At 37.7% G+C, this 25,517-nt stretch overlaps 1 protein-coding gene across 1 annotated transcript; it reads right to left on the bottom strand.

Annotated features, from left to right (window-relative positions):
- Positions 1-2,809: 2,809 nt before the first annotated feature.
- On the bottom strand, positions 2,810-25,517 carry unm_sa1261 (un-named sa1261). The gene is made up of 4 exons (XM_059348732.1): positions 25,353-25,517; positions 11,350-11,580; positions 5,621-5,823; positions 2,810-4,672 (listed from the first exon to the last, which is right to left on the bottom strand). The coding sequence occupies exons 1-4, from the start codon at positions 25,369-25,371 to the stop codon at positions 3,863-3,865; spliced, it is 1,263 nt and encodes a 420-aa protein (XP_059204715.1). The 5' UTR covers positions 25,372-25,517; the 3' UTR covers positions 2,810-3,862.

The following is a 25,517-nucleotide window of genomic DNA, read 5'->3' as shown; positions in this document are numbered from 1 at the left end:
TAAATTTCAAGACAGTTGCTTATTAAATAAAAAAAAGTAAAAGCATCTTGCCAGTCTGTCTCAGTTGTGTTTTTATTCGTTGCTGTTTCTCCACCTGTCCACTAGATGTCCTCAGACTTCCCCCGGTCACCTGTCTCCCTCCCTGCTCTCCTGACCTGCAGTGACTCAAACAAAAGTTGATTTAATCATTTGGTGAAAGTCGTCTTCTAAAATCAGTTTCCTGCTAATTTTATGTAGATTTTGACATATTTTATCCACTGGTGGGAGAAATATTCAGACATTTTACTGAAGTCAACGGAGTAAAACTACAGTGTAGAAATACTTATGTAAAAGAACATAACTATAATCATCTAAATATACTTAATAACTACAAGTAAAAGTACTAATTACAACCCTGATTCTGAAATGAAACATAAATAAAAACAGGATGCATCAAATTCAGAATGAGGGTATATATATTTACAAAAAAACGAAAAGATTTCCAGTTTACAAATGAGGTATCTTGCATTTGTATTCTATTCAATGACATTGCAACATATATTCTGCATAGAAATACAGCAAGTTAAATTAAATTAAATGCAGCAATGTTCCTAGTAAGAGAGTATTTTTACCCTGTCCTTTTACTTGAGCAAAAGATGTGAGTTCTTCTTCCACTTTTTGAACATCAGTGGGAGAAGCAAAGCAGATGGAGTTTGGCTGTATTTACTCTGTGTTCCTTCTTGCTGGTGTTGAATGTGTAAACATGTTGGTGGGAGAAACACTGAGATCAGTGAGTGCAGATGTAATTGCTATGCTGAACATGCAGTGATGCTCAGCTGCACTTAGCTGTTTTTTTTCTCCCTTTGGTTCTTTTTTATACGAGCAGACTGGAGTTTATTTTTTGTGCTTGCATTGGAGAGAATTTTTGGAATTGGACATTGGAATTTCATCTTTCTCTGTGTTGTATCAATTAAAAACAGTGTGACGTGCACACGCGCTGCTCTGCAAGAGTTGCGAGCCTTAGATCTGCTGTAGATGAATGTATATTTTTTAACTGTAACATTAAATCAGAATCAGCACCTCGGTGGCTGTGTTATGTAATTCAGCTTCCAGGTTTTGGAGGCAGACGCTGCTCATTACAGCCGAGCCAGAAACACGCCTCAGTGGTTTTACAGCTTCGCTGGGCCTTGTTAGTTTATTGGGGCATAATTATGTGACCGACATACTGTGAAGCTTGGTCTAATGCGAAAAATCATTTCTGAGTTTCTGTCTGTTTTTTTCTGTGTTTTATAAGAAAATGCTACAGTAGAAATGTAGCAATGAACTCTGCAGTTTGATAAATTATAGTGAGAAGTTGGCATTTTATTAGTATGACTTTTTTTTTTTTACATGATTTGGAACAACATACTATACGATGACTTTTTTTTACGTGGTTTTGGTCAACATCCTTATTACGACACAACTTTTTTTTTTTACGTGATTTTGAACAACAATCTATAGTATAGAATGTTGGCCATATTATGATATCATGATATTATAATATGTATGAACAGACTACAATTGACCAATTTTGAACATTTTTAGGCATTTTAATATTTGACCATTTTAGACAAAAATCGACATATGACTTTTTTTGAGAGGGTCATTTTTGGACATCCCATAATATGATGGTTTTCTGTCATTTATGCCCATATTATGCTCTAATGTGTATCAACAGACTATAATTGACACATTTTAAGCATTTTTAGGCGTTTTAAAATTTGACATTTTTTTTACTAAAATCAACATTCTATAGAATTACTTTTTTTGAGGGGGGTCATTTTTTTCTGTCATTTTTGGACAAACTATTCTACCACATGTAGCAACAGACTATATTTTTCCCATTTTAAGCATTTAGGGCATTTGCTCTATGCTCTAATACATATCAACAGAAAAAAATTGACCAATTTTAAGCATTTTTAGGCATTTTAAAATTTGACCATCTTTGAAAAAAAATTGACATACTATAGACTTTTTCTGGAGGGGGTCTTTTTTTTTTTTTTACATCCCATAATATGTTTTTTCACTAATTTTTGAAAAAACTATACCACAACATGTATCAACAGAATATAATTGATCCATTTTTGACCAGAATCGACATATGACTTTTTTTGAGGGGGTCATTTTTTGGACATCCAATAATATGGTGTTTTTCTGTCATTTTCAGACAAACTATACTATCACATGTAGCAACAGACTGTGGTCTTTCCATTTTAAACATTTTAGGCCTTTTAAAATTTGACCATTTTTGACCAAATTCGACATACTATAGACTTTTTTTTTGATGGGGGTCATTCTTGGACATCCCAAATTTTCACTTTTTTTCAACAAACTATACTACCACATGTATCAACAAAATTTAACCATTTTTGACTGGGTCATTTTTGGACATCCCATAATATGGTGTTTTTCTGTCATTTCTTTCCATATTATGCTCTAATGTGTATCAACAGACAATAATTGATCCATTTAAGTTATTTTTAGACATTTTAAATTTTGACCATTTTTGACACAAATCGACATGCTATAGTATGACTTTTTTTTTAAAGGGTAATTTTTGGACATCCCATAATATGATGTTTTTTCACTATTTTTTGACAAACTATACAACCACATGTATCAACAGACTATAATTGACTCATTTTAAGCATTTTTAGGCTTTTTGAAATTTGACCATTTTTGACAAAAATCAACATACTATAGTGTGACTTTTTTGATAATTTTCCCATGATAGAGTTATAATGTCCTATCAACCATCCATTTAAAAAAAAGAACAAATAACAAGGACCACTTTTAATTCTTGGGGTATTTATTTCAACAAATGTTCACCACAGTAATAATCAGTTCATGCAATACTTCTGAAAAACACAAGAGATTTCTGATACATCTTCAATCCCCAAATGTTCCCAAAATTATTTTTACATTCTTCTTTCTTCACTGACATTTTCAGGGTCTAATTTTTCTAATTAAACAAGAATAAAAAGATAACATGGCAGGTAGTATGCCCCAAATACTAATTTTCATTCTTCAATCAGCATATTAAATATTTACTGGAACTTGCCCATTCTTTCAGAAGAAATCCAATTATTTTACCTGCTCAGTTAGCTCCAGTTGTTTGCTACTGTACAAGTGGGTTTTAGGCATCACAGGCAAACATGAAAAAGGACATTTTGGGTGAGGGGGGAAAAACAGTCTGCGTATTTCTACTTTCATGGGAGATCACAACAACGTGATGACGAATGCTAAAAGAAAAATGTAGTTACATGAATGCCACCTGCTTCTACAGTAATTCAAATTTCTTTTTCTCAGACAAATAAAATCAAATTATAAATATATGTATTTGACATAAATAAATCATTTAACTCCAAATTAAAAACAAATATACAAAACACTTTACAGGAACATATCTACCAAAACATGAACATGGTACACTACATACAATAAACACACAATAGTACCGTCAACAGATCATCTTACGGAAAGCCTCGTTCTTCTGATCATTTTTGCAGTTACTGGATTATTTCAGATATTTGAACATATTGCTTGTGGATTATTAATGTTTTTCTTTTTCTTTTCTTTAGAGGTCGTCCAGTGAGTTCATTCTGAGGTATCAACCACATTCAGGAGGCTTGTCATCGTCTCTGCTCATTTCCTCAGAGCTCGTCTTCATCAGAAATGAGTAAATCTGCAGTGAAGCTGCAACGCATGTCAGACTGTTGATCCTGAGCCTAAACACCAGTCGCCACACTTTTCTCCTCTTCGTCACTCGGAGAAATCTTCTTCCTCAGCTTACACCAGCCTCACTTGTGTGATTAGGTAGCCTGAAACGCAGCGCCAGCCGCCTCTACACGCAGATCTCGATGGGCGTCGCCACCAGCATTCGCCCTCTTTCGTTGTTTTCTCTGTTGACACGATCATAGCTGCCGGTGGAGGATGGCGAGCTGTTAGTGGACATGGAGGAGTAGTGGGTGTCCATCATGATGCTTCCCTTTGCCATCACACAAGCAGGCGACAAGCTCTGCTGCTTCAGTCTGTCCACTAATATGTCCTCTTCAGAGGAGGACGAGCTGATGTCTAGAGGGGGCGCACTACTCGCCAAGCTGCCGCTGTTCCCGTTCTCCGTGTCCAACATCCAGCACTGGTTGAAGTAGCTGAAGACTTCTTTTACAGAGCAGCGGCGCTCCTGCTCGATGGACAGGAGCCGACGAAACATTCGCAGAGCTTCATCTGTGAAACGGCGCCACTGTGACGGCACCGTGCCCGTCCGGCGGCGCTGCCAGCGCACAAACTCCTCGTAGAAGGCGTCATTCGGCATGGCCTTCTCCCAGGGGAAGTTTCCTGTAAGCATGCAGAAGAGCAGCACGCCAAAGGCCCACACATCCGTGCTGTAGTCCACGCAGAAGCCATCATGCCGTGAGGTGTCACACAGCTCAGGCGCCGTGTAGGGGATCGTGCCGCTCACGCGCTTCACAGGAGAGCCGGCGCGCCGCGTCATGCCAAAGTCTGACAGCTTGACCTTACGGCACTCCTTGTCAAAAATAAGGATGTTCTCAGGTTTGATGTCTCTGTGGACCAGCTTCTTGCAGTGCAGGTAGTCCAGGGCGATAGCCACCTGGTGGACGCAGCGCTTTGCAATCGTCTCAGGGAGTCCCACCTGTCCAGAGAAGAAGAATGAGGTCACAGAGGAACCAACCTTATCACTCAATCATTCAGCAGTGTTGGAGGCATTCTTGAACAGATGAAGCCTGTACATACCAGTCTACAACCTGCACTCATAATATTTACTATTCAATGCACGTGCAATTTTAATTTCAATTTGATAGACATGTGACATTATTGGAAAACGTACACAGTATAATTTATTCCTGTTTATATATTTGTATGAATGTTGGTGGACATGTCATGAGATCTAAAAATTTCGTTGTCAATGACTGCTTCTCTTTAAATGTTGTGTACAGAAAAATGAAAAGAACTTGTTTCAGCACCAAGGAAGCTACCTCTCAAATAACAAAAAAGTGATCATAAAGATAATGGATCTTATCATGCATTCTTCTGTCATTCTTCATGTTTTACAGCAGTTCCCATAATACTTTGGGTATGTAATGTATAACAATTTCCCTCATTAAAAGTGTGAAAAAACCCCAGTATAGAATATAGTATGACGTCAAAAATCATGTAAAAAAATTAAATTTCTCTCCTAGACCACATGATAAGTCTACTCCTCAAAGAATTGTCACTAGCACTAATAGCTCTTATTGCACTATACCTTGATTGTTTGCTTTTACTCTTCCTGTAAGTCGCTTTGGATAAAAGCGTCTGCTAAATGACTAAATGTAAATGTAAATGTAAATTATATTTATATTTCAAAATAACATGAAAAAGTCATAGTAAAGTTTGTCAGTCAGAATCACCTAAAAAAGTCATAGTAGAGCATGTTCAAAATAATGCAAAAAAAAAAAAAAGTCATAGCATAGGTTGTGGTCCAAAATCTGGAAAAAAAAGTCATAGGATAGTATGTCATCCAAAATCACAAAAAAAAAGTCATAGTATTGCACATTGTTTAAAATCACAAAAAAAGTGATAGTATGTTATGAATCCTCACCTGTGGAGGGATGATGTCAAACAGGTCTCCTGCCAGCGCGTACTCCTGAGCGAAGATGTAGTACTCGTCTGTCTCGAAGGCGATGCCGTACATGTTGATGATGAACGGGCAGGGCGACAGGTACAGAGAGATGCTGTACTCTCTCAGAAAGCTCTTCAGTTTGGTCGTCTTCTTCCTAAGAAACTTCAGGGCCATTTTTGTGCCTTAGAAAAAAGAAAAGGAGGACAGAGAACGGTTACATAACTCCACAAATCTAATTCCTCGCTACTTCTTGTTCTTTTTGCACTTATATAAAGTGGTTGGGGGATTTATTCCACAGCAGCCTAATTGCGTGAATGAAACTTAATTAAAATTATTGAAATAAAACTGATGAATAATTAAAATAAAATCCTGCTGTTTTTTTTTTTTAAATCCTCTGCCAGATTAATTATGTTCCAACAGAGTGATGAGGAAGTATATCTGCTTTCATGCAGTCGTGGAATAAGTTCAGATCCTTTACTTTAGTAAAAGTAGTAATAAAACACTAATAGTAAAAGTCCTGCATTCAGAACCTTACTAAACCCTCTGAAACCCAACAACATCTTTTTACATTTTACTCACTGTGTCCTTGTATTTCACTGCAATATTCAAAATCTATATAAATCTAGTAATATAATATAAGTCCTGCAGCTCTGTGGAATCAGCACAATCATGGCTAGAAGTGGGAACAACTCAAACATGTCTTTCTGCAGAATAACACAGTTAGAATGACAGAAATCATTAAAAAAGAAAAACAGAAGTTAAATTTCTCTGATAAATATTATTTAAAAGTTGGAATAAAATGGAATTTATATATAAACAATTTCCCAAGTTCCCACAAGAAAAAAATGGGTCTCCACATATTGAAGTACTGTCATGTTTCCAGCCTCTCCTGTCCTCTCCTCTCAGTTCTGTGTAAACAGCCTCTCATGTCCTCTCCTCTCTGCTCTGTGTAAAGATTTTCAGTGAATATTTGTCACATGACCATTGGTCTCAGCAGAATCAATAATGTCTTCACAGTGTCTCTGAGGAGCAGAATTTGATGTTCTTAACAGGACCTTTATTTTTTGGCACGTTTTCTATTAGACATTGATTTTGACAGAAATATCACAATTTTAAGCTTTGTTTCGGTTACTTTATCTAATAGAAACTTCTGTAACGAGAATCCCTGTAATTACAGTTTCTTTCTATGATAAATGATGTATTTTTTGGCAATAATTAAAAGAAAACATACTTTCCAAACCCTGGCGGGGTCTTGGGGTTCAGAGGGTTTAAAAGTAGATCAAAATTTCTCAGCACATAAAGGAACATTTCATCCTTACAAAATTCTAAATCAACACATTAGTTACCCTCTAACGCGGCTTTTGCCACTGGGACTTTGTACATTTTTACAGCTTGAAAAGTGTCAAACATGACAGCTGGAATTAAAATGATAAAACCAGAGACAAGAGCCTGTCTCACCTGCTATATTAATGTAAAATGATGCACAAAGGAACACAGAAAAGTAATTTGTGAGGTTCGGAGGCTCGGCTCACCTCAGTAGACACTTCACTGCAACAAGAGGAGCGGCGGGGAGAGAGATTCACCCGAGCTAATCTGAAATACCCCAGACAATAAAAGCTGGAGCGCTGCCACGGAGTCTGTCTCTCTCTGCACCAACAGTCAGCGTGTCAGCGAAGATGAGAGGGGACACTTCTCCAATAGCACCGGATCAGCTCGCCAAAGTGCTCTGTGCAGTTTTACAGCGAGCAGACACTTTAGGAAAAAGGTCAAGAGAGGCTCTGTTTGTTTTTAATGCCAGGATGCAAGAAGAGCTTCCTCTGTGTTGACAGGACAAAATAAATAGTGCAATTAAAACACCTTGTTATTCTTTATCTCACTTGCAGTTTCCATAAAGCTTTGGAGGAATGTAGAATGTTGTATTTTAGATTCTGCATCACCCAACTGATGCTGCAACAACTATAGCCTGCTTTGTTTTTACCTGAATTTTTTCACCGTTAGGATCATTAAAAGAATTCAGAATTATTAATAAGAAGTTTCTGTTTTCGTCACATTATTGTATGTAATAAAAATGTCCAAATAAATAAATAAAAGTAATTGTATAGTAATCAATACCAATATTTTAAATATTAAATTATTATATTAAATATTTTTTTTTATAAAAACTCATGGCATAGAATGGCTTTTTTTAAATAAACATTTTAGAAAGAATTTTAAAGTATAGGATGTAATATTTTTAACAAATCAATATTATTGTATGTAATATGTAATATGTAATATGCAAGTAAAACTAATATACTTCAGAAAAAAGTCATAGTAAAGTACGTAATACAAATATTTTTAAAATCATAATAAAGTCATAGTATGTCAGAAATATTTAATAAACAAAATATTGTATACATTACAATTTCCAAAATGTTTTATAAAAAGGTCATAGTATAGTATGTCAAATATTTTTAAAAAGTCATAACATTTTATGTAATAAAATTTTCTAAAATATTTCAGAAAGTGCCATAGTATGTAATATATTATTTCAAAATCATAAAAATGTCAAAAATTTGATTTATTTAAAACTATGTCATAAGTAATGAATGTAATTTCCCCAGTCCCCAAAATATTTCATAAAATTCAATAAAAATGTCACAGTATGGTATGTATACATACAAATAAAGTAGTATTTTTTTAAATAGTTTGTTGTGTTTTTTTAGGTTATATATTTATTTATTTATTTATTAAAACTCTGTATGTGTTTTTTTTTTATTGTATGTAAATGTTGGAAGATGAAGTTAATTTTGATCTTGATTTTGGAAGCTAATATTGTACTTTCCCCCACTGTGTATTTAGTGACATTAGTTTCTAGTTACTTTCAGATAAAATATTAATAAAAAATATAAATCAACTAATAAATGAGGATGTATCATTGCTGACTAAAACTACCCAGCATCATATAAATTGATTAAAAATGAGCTCCACCTTCATCAGCTGCAGCATTAAAGTTCTGATCAATAATCTATAAATCCAGTAAGATAATAAAGATGTAAATGTTTCTTCCAGCACCTGCTTGTATCGTCTGGCGGTAGCTTGTGTTACTAGTAGAAACAGTTTGATGTTTGAAAGGAAAATGATGGGTTAAACCAGCATGCTGGCTATACTACGCAAAGATAAACACCATCTGTTCAGAGAGTTTCAGGGCAGAAACTAAAGAGAAAGATTACAACCTACATTTCTAATCTACCCCACTGACCCACAGTGCTACTGTAGCAGCCTTTCAAAATAAAAGATTTCAGATTTTATTGTACTTTTGTTATTTATTTAAAATGTCTGTTAGTGCTTTGCTGTGAAACTACGACTTACGGCCATGAGAATTCAATGATTTAGTACATATAGTATATTCAATTGTTCAAAGACAAGATATTAAATATTAAAACTGATAGACTTTTGGGTTTACTTTAATATAAAGTCTGAATTTGATGCATTCTGTTTGTAATAATATTCTACAAAGCTTCCCAACTTTTTTGGAATCAGAAAATGGGTTGCATTTGGAATTTAATTAGATTTAATCACAATATTTTGAACACAAAATGGATTTTAAAAATAAACATTGTTTATATTTCATTAAATAAGAGCCAAAATATTCAGAGATTCCAGCAGACAGCTGTTTACAAATATCTGCCCTGTTGAAATGCCTTTGAGCAACAAAATGAACATCTATTAGCTCTGATGTCACTGTGGAAACTTTCATCACCCACTAAGGGATTATATTTTAATCATATTAACTCAATAAACCTCTATTAATCATTCTAAGAAGTCTGAAGTCTGAAGTTCCTTCTTTTCAAGGATTTTCAATATTCGTTCTTCGACTAATTTATTCATTTAACCTCCGGGTCGAAAAAGTGAAGTCAATGTGAAACTACCTTAAACCTGCATTCTTCCTAATCACCAGCAGGGGGCGACTCCAAAAATATACTCATATACTTAGCTTTCATTCTTCTACTCCTTTTCATTTCAGAAGAAAATACTGTACTTTTTACTCACCTACATTTATTGAATACAGCTGTAGCTACTTTAACAAACCATTATTTCATTTTAGAAATCTAAATTGTTATATCAAATCGAGCCAATTGATTATTTGAGCGAAAATTAATTACACAAATTCCATGAAATAATCAAAAAAAAAAAAAAAAAAAGATTGCAGGTTATACACTATTAAAATCGAGCTGTTCTGCTGGTTTTTTTTTTTTTTTTTGCTTTTTATTTAACTGGACATCCTTTTTCAGTTTTGTTTTTACTAATGTGACTATATTTTAATGCATTGTTAATGTAGCTTCAGAATACTCAACTATAATATGAAGAAAAATATCTACAAAATCAAACACTGAACTGGATTTTGTTGCCAGATATTAAATATTAAAAGACATTCTCCAGGACTTCGACCCACAAAAAGCATTTGGAAACAGTAATGACTGAAAAGGTCAGAAACTGCTTCACCTTCAGTCCATTTGTACTCGTAGTTAACACGACATTTACACTGAGCGCCATCAGACGATTAAATCTACTTTGCTTCTCTGACGGATATGAGAGAGATGTTGGCGATAAAGCAGCATATAATGAAACGACAGGTACATGAGAGGATTTTAAACATCCTTCAACTGTTCACTTTACAGGCTGGAAAAGGTCAGAATTCATCTCGGCAGCAGACTGCAGACGCTCTGAAACAAGCTTTGTGCTCCATAAAAGAGACGATTAAGGAGCTCGGAGCAGATGGGTGACATTCTGGGCTTTTAATGTGAAAAGGTTGAACAGATTTCCTATGAGTTAAGTGGTGAATTTAGGCAGTCTGAGTCCAGATCTGTGCTGTATTACTGCAGAAAAAGGTGGCCTACATTGTATTTGGTTTTTAAACACTTCAGAGATGAATAAGAGAAAGGGGTATTATCTTTTCATTTCTCAGTGTTTGTTGCTGCTGGTATGATAGAAAAGTGGAGTGTTTTAAAGCTGCACTTTAAAAACCAGTTAAAAACAACAAACATTTGGTGTTTTTTGGTGGTAAAAGAAAAAAGTGACCAAAACGAATGATTTTTGTGGCAACTGAATCACTGTATTTAAGCATTTGCACTAACCAGATCCTGTTAAAAACATTAAATTCTGCTCCTCTGAGACACTGTGAAGCCATGATTGAATCTGCTGAGACCAACGGTCATGTGACAAATAATCACTGAAAATCTGTTAACACAGAGCTGAGAGGAGAGGACAGGAGAGGCTGTTTACACAGAGCAGAGAGGAGAGGACAGGAGAGGCTGTTTACACAGAGGTGAGAGGAGCGGACAGGAGAGGCTGTTTACACAGAGCAGAGGGAAGAAGACAGGAGAGGCTGTAAAAATGCAAATTGTTCAGTACGTATAGCATCTGGAAACACAGTTTTTTCCCTAATATTCATGACACTTGTGGGCACTTGAAAAAGGGTTGCATATATAAATTCCATTTTATTCCACATTTTAAAAATAATTTATCAGAGAAATTTAACTTGCCTTTTTTTATGATTTCTGTCATTATAACTGTTATTCTGCATAAAGACATGTTTGAGTTGTTCCACTTCGAGCCATGGTTGTGCTGATTCCATAGAGCTGCAGGACTTGAAAATCCATAAACACTTAGTTCTGTGTTTCAGTCTCTAAATAAGGGAACATCCAGCTCAGACAAACAGCATTTACCTCTGATTTTGTGGACGACCAGGTCCACTTTCCCGTACGTGCCCTTCCCCAGCTCACAGACGACCTCATAGTATTTGTTGATGTCCAGTTTTTCCAGATTCTGTGCAGCGATCAGCTGGAGTTCCTCCAGGATGTCGATGGAGGCGCGAGAGGAGGAGCCGTGCGGCGAGGAGTTCATTGTTTGCGGAGGGCCGGGCCGGAGCCGAGGGTCTGGTCTGGAGACGGATGTTCCTGCAGGACAGGAGGAGCAGGAAGGAAAAGAAAGTTCACTATGTGACCAGTATCCACCCAACTGTAAACAGGGAACACCCACTGTAAGGTATGTACACATATATGAACTGAAGGCTTTGTGTCCAGGCCAAATTAACTGTTACACGACCTTTGAATCGTCACTTTGTGCTCATGAGAAAAACTTTTTCCAAAGATCTCAAGGTGAAAAAAAAAGATGTTTATTCCTCCCAGAGGTGGAAGAACTACTCAGATTTTTTACTTGAGTAAAAGCCACAATACCAAAGTGTAAACATTCTGTTAGAAGTAAAATTAAAAACTTGAACAAAAGTATTAGCACCAATGTATCCTGTGACCTCTAGGATAATCACAGCCTCATGAGACTTTACAACCACAAACTAGAGACCCAGAACATTCAGAAGATGTAAATCTGTCCAGACTTTGACGATAAGGGGGTTTCTCAGCAGTGTACACAACACAAGTGCTCACCTTACAATTGCAGAAAACACAGAAATCTCCAAAATGCCAAAAGCTTTTGAAATCAAATCACAGCATGATTTTTTCTCTGGTGTTCCTTGAGGTCTTTTGACCATTTTTTAAAAATATACTTTTGAGTGAACAAAAGCACCAAAGCTGTGTAACAAATAGTATCAATCAAAAATTGCTTATGACAACTTATGAGAACTAATTTATTAATTACAAACATAATTGATTTTTACAAATTTTTATTTACAAGCAGAACTTGACACACAAATTAATATTTAGATGATGTCCACCACTTCTATGTGACATCTACTGTTGACCTATCTCCCCCTAAAAATGCCCACAGCCCAATATTCTATAAAAACTCCACAAACTATATAGCAATAAAAACGTAAAACTAAACCATCAATCTTAGTGGCATACTACAACTGAATTTGCACTAAACACAAAGTACAGCTGATATTGATGGTAATGTCGTTAGTTTAGCAGTAATTCCATCATATACGAAGTATAATTTTGACCAACAGATGGCGCCATTCTGCATCCAATTTAATGGAAATCCATCCATTAGTTGTTGAAGTATGTTAGTGTTGTTGTTTCCCTGGAGTCACGCAGCTAGTATGACTGAAATGCTTGAATTGAGAATAAGTATTTTATAAAATAAGGTTCACTTGCTGCCCAGAATAGCAACATGACGTGAATTCTCAGGTGTGATGAGTCGTAATTGTAACATGAACGGTTTAATTAACACTTTCACCTCACAGCGACTCTTTTATGTGTGAAGTTTTCACGTTCTTTTCACCCAGAGACACTGAAGTACCCTCACAGCAGATAGACATCAGAGTACGTCACTGATTTAGCAACTATCTGGAGTGTTTCTTTGCATTTCAAGCAATTCAAACTGTCACGCTCTGAACTCCGAAGCAGGTAAATTATTCTGAGTGTGAACAAGTTGAAGAAAAGTTCTGCTCTCTGTGCAGCTGATTAATGATCCTCCTGCATTAATGAACGTCTAATTCTGATCCGATGTGTGTTTCCACTCTGTCGCGCCTGCTGCCTTCCAATCTCAGCAAATCTGTCTCACCTTCCTCCTTCTGCTTCCACGAGAAGCCAAGCGACACCCGTCTGCCGTTTCCTCCACCGCTCATCACCCGCAGCGGGGCCAAGATCTCTGAATGACTGCAGAGACTTCGCAGCCCTGATGGCGCAGCACAATCGTACCATCTCTCATTAACGGGGATGAGAGAGTGTTGAAGGAGACAGGATGCTAGCCACGTCCTGTGCATCAGGTCCATCTGTGCTCGAGCTGACAGTGTGAATGTGCACGACGGGGAAATGTGTGCACAAAACTCAAGGAAAAATGTGTCAAAACAATAAAACCAAACACAAAAATACAGTATGTTAATCTACAAAGAATAGCAGAGACAGTAAAACTGAGTTCTGTGGTGGAAAAAGTACAACAGTAATTTATTTAAAGGCCAACTCCAGCTGTGTTCCCTCCCTGTTCCCTACTTCTGTTCTTTCTAACTGATGCGTTTGAAAATCACAGCACAGGATGTACTGCTGTGGTTCAGATCCAGAGAGACACAACAACACAAACAAAATAGTCAAACAAGGTGGCGATAACGTTGGACCAGCCACTCCTGCGGTCTGTGAGGTAAAAATGTTCTTTTTGTCAATGGAGTCTGGTGGCTGTGAAGAAAGCATAAATAACAGCTTCAGTTCCCAACAGAAGGAGCTGTCTGACAGCAAGGTAAAGTTTCTTAATATAGTTTACTCGATTTTTCAAGGTGCTCCTTTTCTTATGTGGCTAAAATATGTTTTGCTGCCGTCTCCGTCCACATTTATAAATATCTTCTCCCCAAAGCCACCAGACTCCTTTGACAAAAACAGTAATTTTACCTCACAGCACACAGGAGTTGTTGGTCGTGGCCTCCACAGCGGGACGTTACAGATACTCTGCTTCTCCAAAACAGGCACGTACCGAACGCTTTCAGGATTACACACTAATCCCTAACCAAGGTCCCATGAGAAAAAGTTTTCAGGGCTTAGGATCTAGAGAAAGGATTTCTGCTTACTACCGTTACTGGCCGTTACTGGCTATATTTAGCCTGGGTATACCCAGACTGCCTTGCGCGCTCGAATTTAATTTCGAACTGCGGCGGAGTCTGGAAACCAGGAAGGATTCTTAGCCCTGTTTTAGGGATCCAATCACAGAGCGGGGAGGGACGGCAAGACAATGACGCGTACTACTCGGCACTTGGAAGCTTGTAGCTTTCCGGATCCAACATGGCTGCTGCAGACGCGAAACTCTCTTTAGCTGTCGATGGTGTTTTAAATAGTTTAGAGCGAAAGGCCTCTCGGCGGCTCCGCTGAGATCATCGGCGTTACGGTAGCGGGGCTATTAGCGCCGCTAGCGGCTAATAGCTAATAGCTGCTAGCGGCTAATAGCCCCGCTACCGCGGACAGCGGAGCCGCCGAGAGGCCCGCAGCAGCTTGTTTATTGCCCATAAAATCAGTGGATGTGTGTGGCAGAATGACATGAGGGGGAATAAAGCGTGAAAATAAATAATCTTGCAGAAAGCGAGAACTGGAGGAGCAAAGCAGCAAACAACACTCTCTCACAGACACACACACAACAAACATCCATTTCTGTTGCTCTACTACGTCATCTGGTATAACTGATCTGATTGGCTAAGAGCTACCTACAGACGCTTTTGATAGACATTCTAAGTGTCCAATAAACGGCTCTGGAGGATCGTAAACCACACCTCCTCTACGGAAAAATACATTGCTCGTTGCCAGACTAGCCCTCATTTGAGAATAATCTGGTGTTAGCCAGGCTAGGCTATATTAGCTCATAATACACCTGCTAAACACACTTTTTTAGTTATTGAGCACAGGCTTTACAGTTCTTCTTATTATAGATAATTATTATTCACCAGCTTATGTTTATATAGGTATTTTTTTTTTAGTTTATTTTTTAATCCAGTTCAGATTTTACTTAATTTGCCTGTACTTTTTTTGCCATCATTGACTTATTTGCTGTACAGTATGTTCTGTATAAGCTACTTGATACTTGAATTTACCTCGGGATGAATACAGTATCTATCTATATGGTTTTTCCAGTTTGCAGATATAATTTTTTTTAAGGCAATGTGAGTAGAGTAGTGTAGAGTGTTGCTGTAGTATGAGACACCGGAAAACCAACGAGGGACAGAGGCGATCAAAGTTAAACAATTTTTAATGTTTGATTTGTTAACTCCACTTAATGTTATCATTGTAACCAAATTTCAAATCAACCAAAACTGAATCTGACAAACAAAACATTTACAAAAGCTTGAACTGGATCGTCTGGCAGCAATACTGGACGATGAAAATGTTTTCCAGACACAAACAGTCTGTGTCGAGCATAAAAGTCCGGTGAGCAGGTGAAAATGAGGAGTCAGCTGAAGCCGGAGGAGCCAACAGGCTGTCCATCACGGCTCCACTCAGCATCCGTCCGACAAGGTCAATAAAACAAACACACAGTGGACGAGGCAGCCGGAGTGTTTGGAGCTGCAAACTGAAAAAAGAACTACCTAAACACACACACAGACTGTTTTTGTTTTCTGGTTCTGTGATTCATTTTTAATTAAAGTAGAAGCTTGATTCATCTGCATCAAAATGGTCAAATTATCAACACAATAAATGAGTCGTGTGTCTGTTTGCAAGGAGAGAAGCTTGGACAAAGCCCGGCCACTGCAGTCGGCATTTCACATAATAAACAGGTCCAAGAGGAGGCACTTTAGAGCTCCTTTCTTTGTTCATGCATCAAACATCGTTTACCAACACTCAGAGAAAATAAAGCAGCAGATTGGTTTAAACTGATCTTCACAGATTAAATGTCCCCACGCTTTCTTGTTGGACAAACAGGACAAAGTGTAAACAGAGACGTGTGCTGCAGCTCAGATCATCATCTGCTACTAAGGCTGTTTCTTCTCAACAAATGCTGGAAATTAAACAAAAAAGTATCTCAAAGACCAAGGTTCTAATAGTTTTTTCATTAGTTTGAGTTTTAATTTCGTTGTGATTTTTTGTTTTCAAATTCAGTTAGTTTTAATTCATTTTTAGAGTGAGTTTGCTAGTTTTAATTAGTTTTTATTTTTGGGAAAATGCTTAGTTTAAGTTTATTTTTTATTAGTTTGTGTTAGTTTTAGTTTTTTGTAATGGGGTAATGTACTTATTTGCTTTCTTGCAGAGAAGATTAAACATTTTTAGACTTGCTCTCTTTTCAAGAGATTTCAGATTTTCTTTTGCAGATTTATGCAGATTCTGCTGCATTTTGTGCTATATTTGAATGGAAACTTGACTAGAGAGAAATCTGGTGGTGCCATTCTAGTTCTGCAGATTTCTTTGAACTTTTACAGCTTTTTGCACCTCTGGTTTGATGCTAAACTGCATTTTACTGTCTCAGCATTTACACTCTGAGCAACATTAGATTAAATTAAACTTTGTCATTGCACACAATCATTTTTAAATAATTAAACAAAACCCTGTTTACTCTGGACTGCATAATCTGAGTGGCACAAAATGTTCTCTTGCCGTCCTGTTTCACTCTGAGCTTCTTCAAACCGTAACAACCTTGACGTGTGTGCATGCAGTCTGCACGGTTTCATGCTCAACTTCTTCCTCTGCACCGTGTAACCTCCTGAGCATTAAGCATACGCTCATATGTGCTCTCACGCTGCCGTCATATCAAAGAGCGTGCAGATGAAAGAAGTCACAACCAGCACTAATTAGGAGCATCTTCTGTTCACGGCATCTCCCAGCAGCCCCGGCGCTCCTTCTCAGGGTAATGGTGCCACGGCGGCTCCCCAGAGGGCCTCAAGGAGCGCCAAGCCCTGCTTGCCTCCCGGACACAGGGGGAAGGCGAGCAAGGCTGCCTTGCTGTGTTTCTTTTCAGTGAAATGCTCGTTTGTAATCAAAGCTGAAACTCAGCCAATCTGCTTTGCGTCGTTTCTCTCCGTCTGCAGCTCACGGCGGCGAATGTTACCTGGCTGTTACACCAAACAGGAGGGAGGCAAACGGCTCGCTGCAACACCTGACGGGTGAACAGGCTGCAGGGACGGCACGGAGGTGAAAAGCTTGCAGTGTTAAAAAGCTCCAATTCATCTTCATGCACAAACATCAGCAATCTGTCACGCCTGCTTTGTGTCTCCATGATGTTTCCTGTGGATTCTCGTAACACCTGTTGTTCCCCTTTAATGATTCTTCTACTGTAAAATATCCCGCTTAGTATCTCAGTTAAAATTAAACAAATAGAAAAACAAAACTATATGCAAAATAAATGTTTTTTTGTGTGGAATTTTACTACTGTAAATTCACTTTAAACATTTAATATCTTAAAAATATAAAACACAAACATTATATGACTGTAAAACCTTGCACTTAGATTTTTATGTATTTAATTTTGACCAAAGTGCATAAATGCCTTTACATAAAAAACAAAATGCATATTATACTACTGTAAAATGTTACTATCTAAAAGATATTTCACCGATTTTCAATATCTGCCTTAAAAAAATATTGTGGTGTTTGTCTGGCTATGTTTGGTTAGAAAAACTTGTAAGCTTTACATCAAGCTGTTCGTTCTGCAAGACTGCAGCTTCATTTTAATATAATCTTGAGGAGTACAACAAGGCTCTATTCTAGGTCCACTACTTATTACTATGTTTTCGCTTCACTCCATTGAACTTTGAAATGTTCACATGCAATATGAATAATTACACACAATATTTCTGTCTTTCAATCATTTAGTCATGAGCATAAGCTTATGCTTGGAAAAATTGTTAAATCTAGCAATAATTAGTATCAGATTAAAGCTTCTTGTCTAAACTAAAAAGTGCCACAAGGTTCAATTGTCGGGCCACTACTTTTCTTTATTTTAAAGACTTCGGATCATCCTTTGTAAGCACCACAGAGGTCACAGCTGTGCTGATGATTCACAGCTTTCTATATATGTTGATCCTGAAAATTTAAGCTCCCTTTAAAAAGGTTCTCAGTTAAGGTTCTAGTTATTGGTAGCCTGGGTATACCCATACTGCCTTGCACGCTTGAATTTAATTTCGAACCTCCATCCAGTCTGGCAACCGGAGCCGTTTCTTAGCCCTGTTTTAGGGATCCAATCACAGAGCGGGGAGGGACGGAAAGACATTGACGCGTACTACTCGGCACTTGGAAGCTTGTAGTTTTCTTACGATCCAACATGGCTGCTGCAGACGCGAAACTCTCTTTAGCTGTAGATGGTGTTTTAAATAGTTTAGAGCGAAAGTTGAAAGGCGAAAGGTCTCTCGCCGGCTCCGCTGTCGCCCGGCTCGTAGCGAGATCACCGGTAGTGGCGCTAATCACCGGCGCTAGTGTAACGGCGGTGACCTCGCTACGAGCCGGGGGACAGCGGAGCCGCCAAGAGACCCGCAGCAGCTTGTTTATTGCCCATAAAATCAGTGGATGTGTGTGGCTGAATGACATGAGGGGGAATAAAGCGTGAAAATAAATAATCTTGCAGAAAGCGAGAACTGGAGAAGCAACGCAGCAAACAACACTCTCACAGACACACACACAACAAACATCCATTTCTGTTGCTCTACTACGTCATCTGGTATAACTGATCTGATTGGCTAAGAGCTACCTACAGACGCTTTTGATAGACATTCTAAGCGCCCAATAAACGGCTCCGGAGGATCATAAACCAAACCTCCTCTACGGAGAAATGAACGGTTGGTGTCCAGACCTAATCTCATTTGAGATTAGGTCTGGTGTTAGCCAGGCTAAATTATTGGTAAGAGGAAAGAAAAAAAAAAAACATAAACAACCCCTTGACAAGGGTGACGGAATGGCACATTATTCAATGGTAGCTAATTAAATAGTAACATAATGGATCATTATATCTGATGTACATTGCAAATAAACATCTAGAAGAAAAATGCTCCTTGTAGCTCCAGAAATTGCCTGAAAATTAGCATGTTTTTAACAATTTTTCAGCATTAAATTAATATAGTGTTCTGTTGTTTGTACACTACAAACAGGAACTGCTAAGGGATAATTCTACATACTTTTAATATTGCTAAATTGTCAGAATATTTTAATTATACTTTGAGTTTACATCACCATAACATTAAGGGAACTACACTTGCAAAAGTAAAAAAAAAAAAAAAGAATAAATAGAGTCAAAACCCTAAATTATGCTTATTCATGTGGCTCTACAGATGCGTTTTGACATTAATTTAGCTCCGAATGTCCCATCAACATGGCTCTTGCATTACTGTATTTTTCTCCTTCAAAAAGCTAAAACAATGCATATGAATCATAACTCACATCCAAAGCAATGGAATTTGTGAGCAGACCAAGTGTAAATAAGAGAAAAAGCCTCGACATTACTTCATAGGCAAGTATGCGTGAACGACTCTGTACTAATTTTCTAGTCACAGAAAATGAACATAACAAAAAAGGTCAGCACGTTTCTCCCTCGACACAGATGCTTGTGCAAGCTCCTATTTCAAGCTGACTTCAACTGCTGCAATGCAAAAGCTCTCTGGCCTCCCAGAAAAAGTCAGTAAATCAATTGCAGCTTGTACAGAATGATACTGCAGGAGTTTTTGACTGGAACAGAGAAAGAAAGATCACACCGCACCTGTTCTGAAGTTTCAGTTATTTTCTAGATGGATTTTAACATCATAGTACGGTTTATAAATCTATTCATGACCCTCAGGCTCTCTGCTGCTCACTGGACCAAAAACCCAACAAAGAATCTGTCTTCTGCATGTTCACAGCATCCAAACTTCAATGGATGCCTGATAAATTACGAATACATATTATTACTTAACATAATTGTGCATAAACGTGACAAAACTGCTGAGTAATGGTCCCTCTGTTCTACACACACATCAAGCTCTGCAGAAAAAGAAAACTGCCTCAGCCACCTCATTTGTGTCCAACATCGACTTGTAAAACATCAGCACCTAATTAATCATTTGTAAAGCTAAATCAATATGTCAGCCAACTAAAAATACTTAAAGAACAAATGCTACTGTCTCAAGTTATATCTGGCTCCCTGCAAAAAAGTCTGTTAGACGCCTGAAGGGCTCCAGAAAGACGAGAAAAACAACAACTGGTGAGTTTTACTGTATTTCAGGAGTAATCTGGTGCTGGTTTCAGACTGGAATATCTTAATAACTATTGGATGGATTGCCATGAAAGTTTGGATGTATATTTTTAAGATATTTAAGAGAGCCAATTAGTGAGCTTTTTCATTCTTAGCCATCATCCCTGTTTATTGAGTATTGGGGGCAGTGGATTTTTAGGGGGAGGCTACAGTCCTCACCGCAGCTGGCCCCGGTTCGCGTCCCGCATCGGACGGCCGTTTACTGCATGTCATTCCCCTCTCTCTGCCCCCTGCTTCCTGTCTATCTTCAGCTATCCTGTCCATTAAAGGCATGAAAAGCCCCAAAAAATACATAAAAAAAATACTCTAATAAAACTCTAATAGAACTTAATTAATCAATTAACTAATAAATTAAACCTATTGAAGTGTATATGGGTTGAGAACATTCATATTTTTCTACCTGAAGCTCATTTCCTGCTCAACTATGTCCTATAAGTTGTCGCAGCAATTTTTTGCGTTGATACATTTGTTACACACATATTTGGTGCTAAATTAGGCATATTCGAGAATGGATACAAATGGTCAAAAACCATCCAGAATATTACATCAATACACCAAGACCTTTGGAACAAAATAAACACTTTCTGTGATTGGATCACAAGCATTTCTGTTGTGTAAATTGCTGAGAAAACCCCTTATTGTCAACATATGTAGGAAAACCATATATACTCTGAATGCCCTAGGTCTCTAGTTTGTGGCTGTAAAGTTTCATAAGGCTGTGATTATCCTAGGCTCATTTTATAGACTGAGGTCAAGTTTCACTGACTAACATCATCACACATGAAGAACATTGGGCTCATTGAATCCAAAAGTGTCTCAGCTTCCCAGTCAGACCCGATTTATGCAGCTCACAGACCCCAGTGTGCAGAAATATTCAAATACAACAGGTGAAAATAACACATGAGAAAAACTATGTGGTGTTTGCCTGAAACTGTATGTTATCAGTATAAAACAGACATGTATGTAAAGAGGAGACAGAAAAGCCTTCATTTTTATTGACTAATTGATGAACTGTTAGATAATGTTCCAGTATAACATCACTGGGTCACTGACTCAATGTGACTTATATTTTTTTTAGTTTTTTCCAGTCTTGCAGAGTGTTTCATTACCTGTTGAACTGCTGAACCCATGGAGTTTTTTTATTGTGCACCAACAAAAAGAAACAACCTTGTGTGGATTATTCTTAACTCGACCTTGAAGGCTTCACTAGTGGATCTATGGCTTTTCAAGCAAAGAAAAAAAATCCTTTTTTAGAAGGTAAAGGGTTGCTGCTTTTCTTTGTCATATTTTAAAATAAACTGGAATCTTTCGGTTTCAGACTGTTGGTTGAACAAAATAGGACTTTTACAAGGTTATATTTTAAGGTTTTGGGAGGGTTGCAATGGCCATTTGATTTACACTGTATTTATTTATGTATGATTCATTGAATTTCTAATCAAAATATTCAATAATGAAAATAACAAACCCATTTATTGTTGACTAACAGTTCAGCAGATCATCTGAGAAGCAGAAATCCTCTCAGTGGACGAGTTCAAACCTCAGAGTTAATCGAATAATCACAATTTCTGCGTTTGTGACGAAACTTTGTGAAAGACATGAAACACAAATGAAGGAAGAAGCCTAACAGAGCAGTAAGTTAATCACAGATTCACTTTTAGAAACTTAAATTAGGTCAAAACACAACAAACAGATGCCTCAATAATCTCACATAGGACATCAAAGTACCTGCACTAGTTATTCCCCGTTTGGTGAGCAGTTCAGCAAAACATTAGAACTGGATGATAAATTATAACAGGTTATTTTAACAAAGATTTTCTGGGGTGGAAACACTCTCTCTGCTTATATTATGAGATGTTTCTGTGACAGACTGAACAAGATATACAGTGTTAATGTCATTATTGAGCTTTACCTTTTGACAGAGCTAGGCGAGCTTTTACCCATGTTTCAATCTTTGCGCCAAGCTAATTTATACAGACGTGACCTCCAACTCTGATTTGCAAAACGTTACACTAATTTGGCCTGAAACTGATGGACTGATTGAGTCACGTCAAGCTTCTTCTTCCCAGGAGATCGTAATCAAAGTGAGCTAACATCAGCAGCCACTGACAAGCCGCTAGCTGTACTGCTGGTCTGAACTTTGGCTTCCATAGAATCTATGAGATCTTCTACAGAAGTAAACCTTGTCAGATGGAAGGAAAAATGTTTTTAAAAGATACATTTTTGGAAATTGTAAAGCAATTCAGAATAGCAAAAGATAAGAATCGAGATTCTCATATTTTTTTCCCCGCAGGAAGCCGTTTCTTCGTTTTCTTGCGTTTTGTCAATTTGCATGTTTTAACTCTGTGTTTGAGCTCCCAGGGCCGCCGTAGAATCTATAAAATCTACTACCGAAACCAGACAGTCCTCGTGGAAAGTCAATGCTGTTGGACAAAATAAAACTTTTTAAGAGATCAGTTTTGGGAAATTGTGAATCGATTCAGAATAGTGAAAGATAAGAATTAATACTCTTATGTAAATCTATTTTCCCCCACCACTAGTGACACAGTTTCTTCATTTTCTTGTGTTTTGTATCGCTGCATGTTTTAACTCAGTGCTTTGAGCTCTCACGGCTGCCGTCAGAGTCGGAGCCAGTGAACTAACATGTGTAAAATGTTATTCTGTGAATATGCCCGCTGAGATAACAGAACCAGGGGGATTATTTCTGCACCACGAGCAGCTCTTTCCTCCAGAAATGTTTGGAGAGCTAAAAGCGTCACAGCCACAGCTCTGGCCCTCGGTCCCCTTCTCCCTGTGTGGCGGCCGGCCCGCGGCCCGGCCCTCCAGTGTGGCTTGGCGGTTGGATCCCCCTACGCTCACAGAGCTGTGGAGCACATCAAAGCGGCTGAGCTTCACCCGGCTCTGCCTCCAGCTCTGTGAACACTGGGGCTTTGTGCCTGCACGCTCGGCGGCACATCACCGGGCGCTCTGCTGTAATGCAGCTGTGAACCCCACGCTACAGTAGGTAACGTTGCCCCCTTTGTCCACAGTAATCTCGGCCTGTCTTTCTTCTTCTCTGACTTTCTTTCTCTGCACTGACAACATGTGATCCCCTGTCTGCTGAGTGGCTGTGTACACATGCATCAGAGTGCAAAGAAAACCAGACACACATCTCAGCTGTAGGGCTGCAGCTCACAATTATCTTTATCAGAGTCAGATTAGTGTTCTGATTAGTTAATGAAGTGTACACAGTGTGACATCTTCAAATATCAATAAAAAAACTGCAAAGATATTCAGTTTTCAGTAATTAAGGACAATAATAAAGAGAATTTGAGGCTATTTAATTGTGTTTTTGCTTGAAAATGCCTGAAATGTAAGTAAGAAGAACTGGTGATTTTGTTGAATTATTATTTATTATCTTTTTCTCTTGATTATTTGGTTTAACATAACACAACCCAAATTTTCACCTTGCACAATATTGATCGATGGATTATATTACACATATAATCACTTATATTATACATGTATCAGGATCATGTGTATTTATTTGCGATACTTGGACAGGATGTGCAATGTTTCTTTTTGCAATGGTTTTTCGCAATCAACTAGGTCAAACTTACTACTATTGTTGATATGCCCGATGTGGAAGTCTTTAATACGTCAGAAAACTTAACACCGTCCTGTCTGGATTAATAACATCATCTGGAGGTGCACACAGCTTGATGAATTTCACCGCCTGGATGAATACCGCCACTACAGCTGAATGTACACAGAATAAACAGTTTTTACTGTGATGTATTTGCAATAGACAGATCAAAAGAATGCCAAATTAATTAAATAACTAATCCAAAGTGTAAAAAGTCTGAATTAATGATTTATCAGGTCTCACTGCAAGATGACAAGCAAGAAACGTTTAAAATGCTTGTTTTCTGAATGGCAAAAAAGACCACAACCTGAAGATAATTATGATAAAAATACCAAAATACTAAATTTTTAAAGCAATCGATGCCTGATTTCAGACCAAAGTAGACAAAACCCACTTCTAAATGTGTCAATTTTCTTAAAAAAAGACGTACAATACTCAAAATGTTTTATATTTTTAGGATAAATACATGTTGGAGCATAAATTGGGTTGTTTAAAAACGCAGTCTCCAGCTGACTCATGGCGATATCGTACTCAAAGACTGCCAACATGAGTGATGAATCATATAACCAAAATCAATGATACAATAAATCACAACATCACAGATCCCAAACATCTTCAAGCAAATATTCAGTGAATTTCTATGAAGAAAAAACAGTAAATCATCTCATCTGAGAGGCTGAAACCAGAGAATATGAGGCCATTTCTGCAGACTCCATACTGGATATTCAGAATAGTTTCAATAATAAACTAACCAATTTATTAAACAGTCTAAATGGCTTTTTGTTGCCATTTCCTCCAAAATAAAGACTTATTATTGATGCATAAAGGAAAGAAACAATAGCATATGAAGGTTTTCAGTCTGCACAGTGCTTCATGCTTCAGACTCGGTGTCAGTGTCACTGTTTACAGTCTGGGACTCATAAAAACCTTCCACAAACTGCAGCACAAAGACATGCAGAGTGAAGAAGCTCTGCAGACACAAAGCATGCATTATAATCAATACAACGTGTAGCACACGTGAAGTCAGGTAGTGCACGGCAGTGTGTGCACGTGAGCGTGTTTGTATAGGGAGAAATCGTGTGCAGAAATGTATAATTTGTGGTGAACAAATAGAGAAATATGGTGATGTGCAGATGTGTAGCTGGGGCACAATAGATTGACAGCAGCTCCATTGTTCTGCTCAGTCAGTGTTTGGTCACATGGGGTCCAACTTTTGTATCATAAATAAATTAAAATATAATTTATTTAAAAAGAGCAGTTTAAATGAGAATAATTAACAAAGCCGGCTTGTGAACACAGCATCAGTCAAGTGTACTGGTTTGACACAGAGCAGCACAAAGACACAATGAAACAAAGCAGAATTTGAGCTGGGAATTAATCAAAAATCACATTTAAAGACTCAAAGATGCATTTAATTAGCGGTTAATTGCTTTAAAGCGGTGAGGAAATGATCAGATGTGATGTTACCTTTCAGAATGTGCCGCATGCAGTTGGTGTCAGTCCATCCAGACACCTGAGCGTTTGATTATAGAGGAAACAGATCCGTGAAATGTTTGTTTTGTTCTTCTTCGTGGTGTTTGAACGAAGCAGGAAGCTCCGGTGGTCCGCACCGCCGCTGTCCGTTACCGTCTC

This window comes from Centropristis striata, chromosome 13 (genome assembly GCF_030273125.1).
Source record: "Centropristis striata isolate RG_2023a ecotype Rhode Island chromosome 13, C.striata_1.0, whole genome shotgun sequence".
NCBI classification, from domain to species: Eukaryota; Metazoa; Chordata; class Actinopteri; order Perciformes; family Serranidae; genus Centropristis; species Centropristis striata.
The sequence above is the reverse complement of the archived record's forward strand: the minus strand, read 5'-3'. Positions and strand labels throughout refer to the sequence as shown.

Excerpts from the sequence above, each read along its gene's own strand:
- unm_sa1261 (XM_059348732.1), bottom strand. Across the intron at positions 5,824-11,349 it reads GGTCGTCCACAAAATCAGAG|GCACAAAAATGGCCCTGAAG; the intron begins GTAAATGCTGTT and ends CTTTTTTCTAAG. Across the intron at positions 4,673-5,620 it reads TTGACATCATCCCTCCACAG|GTGGGACTCCCTGAGACGAT; the intron begins GTGAGGATTCAT and ends TTCTCTGGACAG.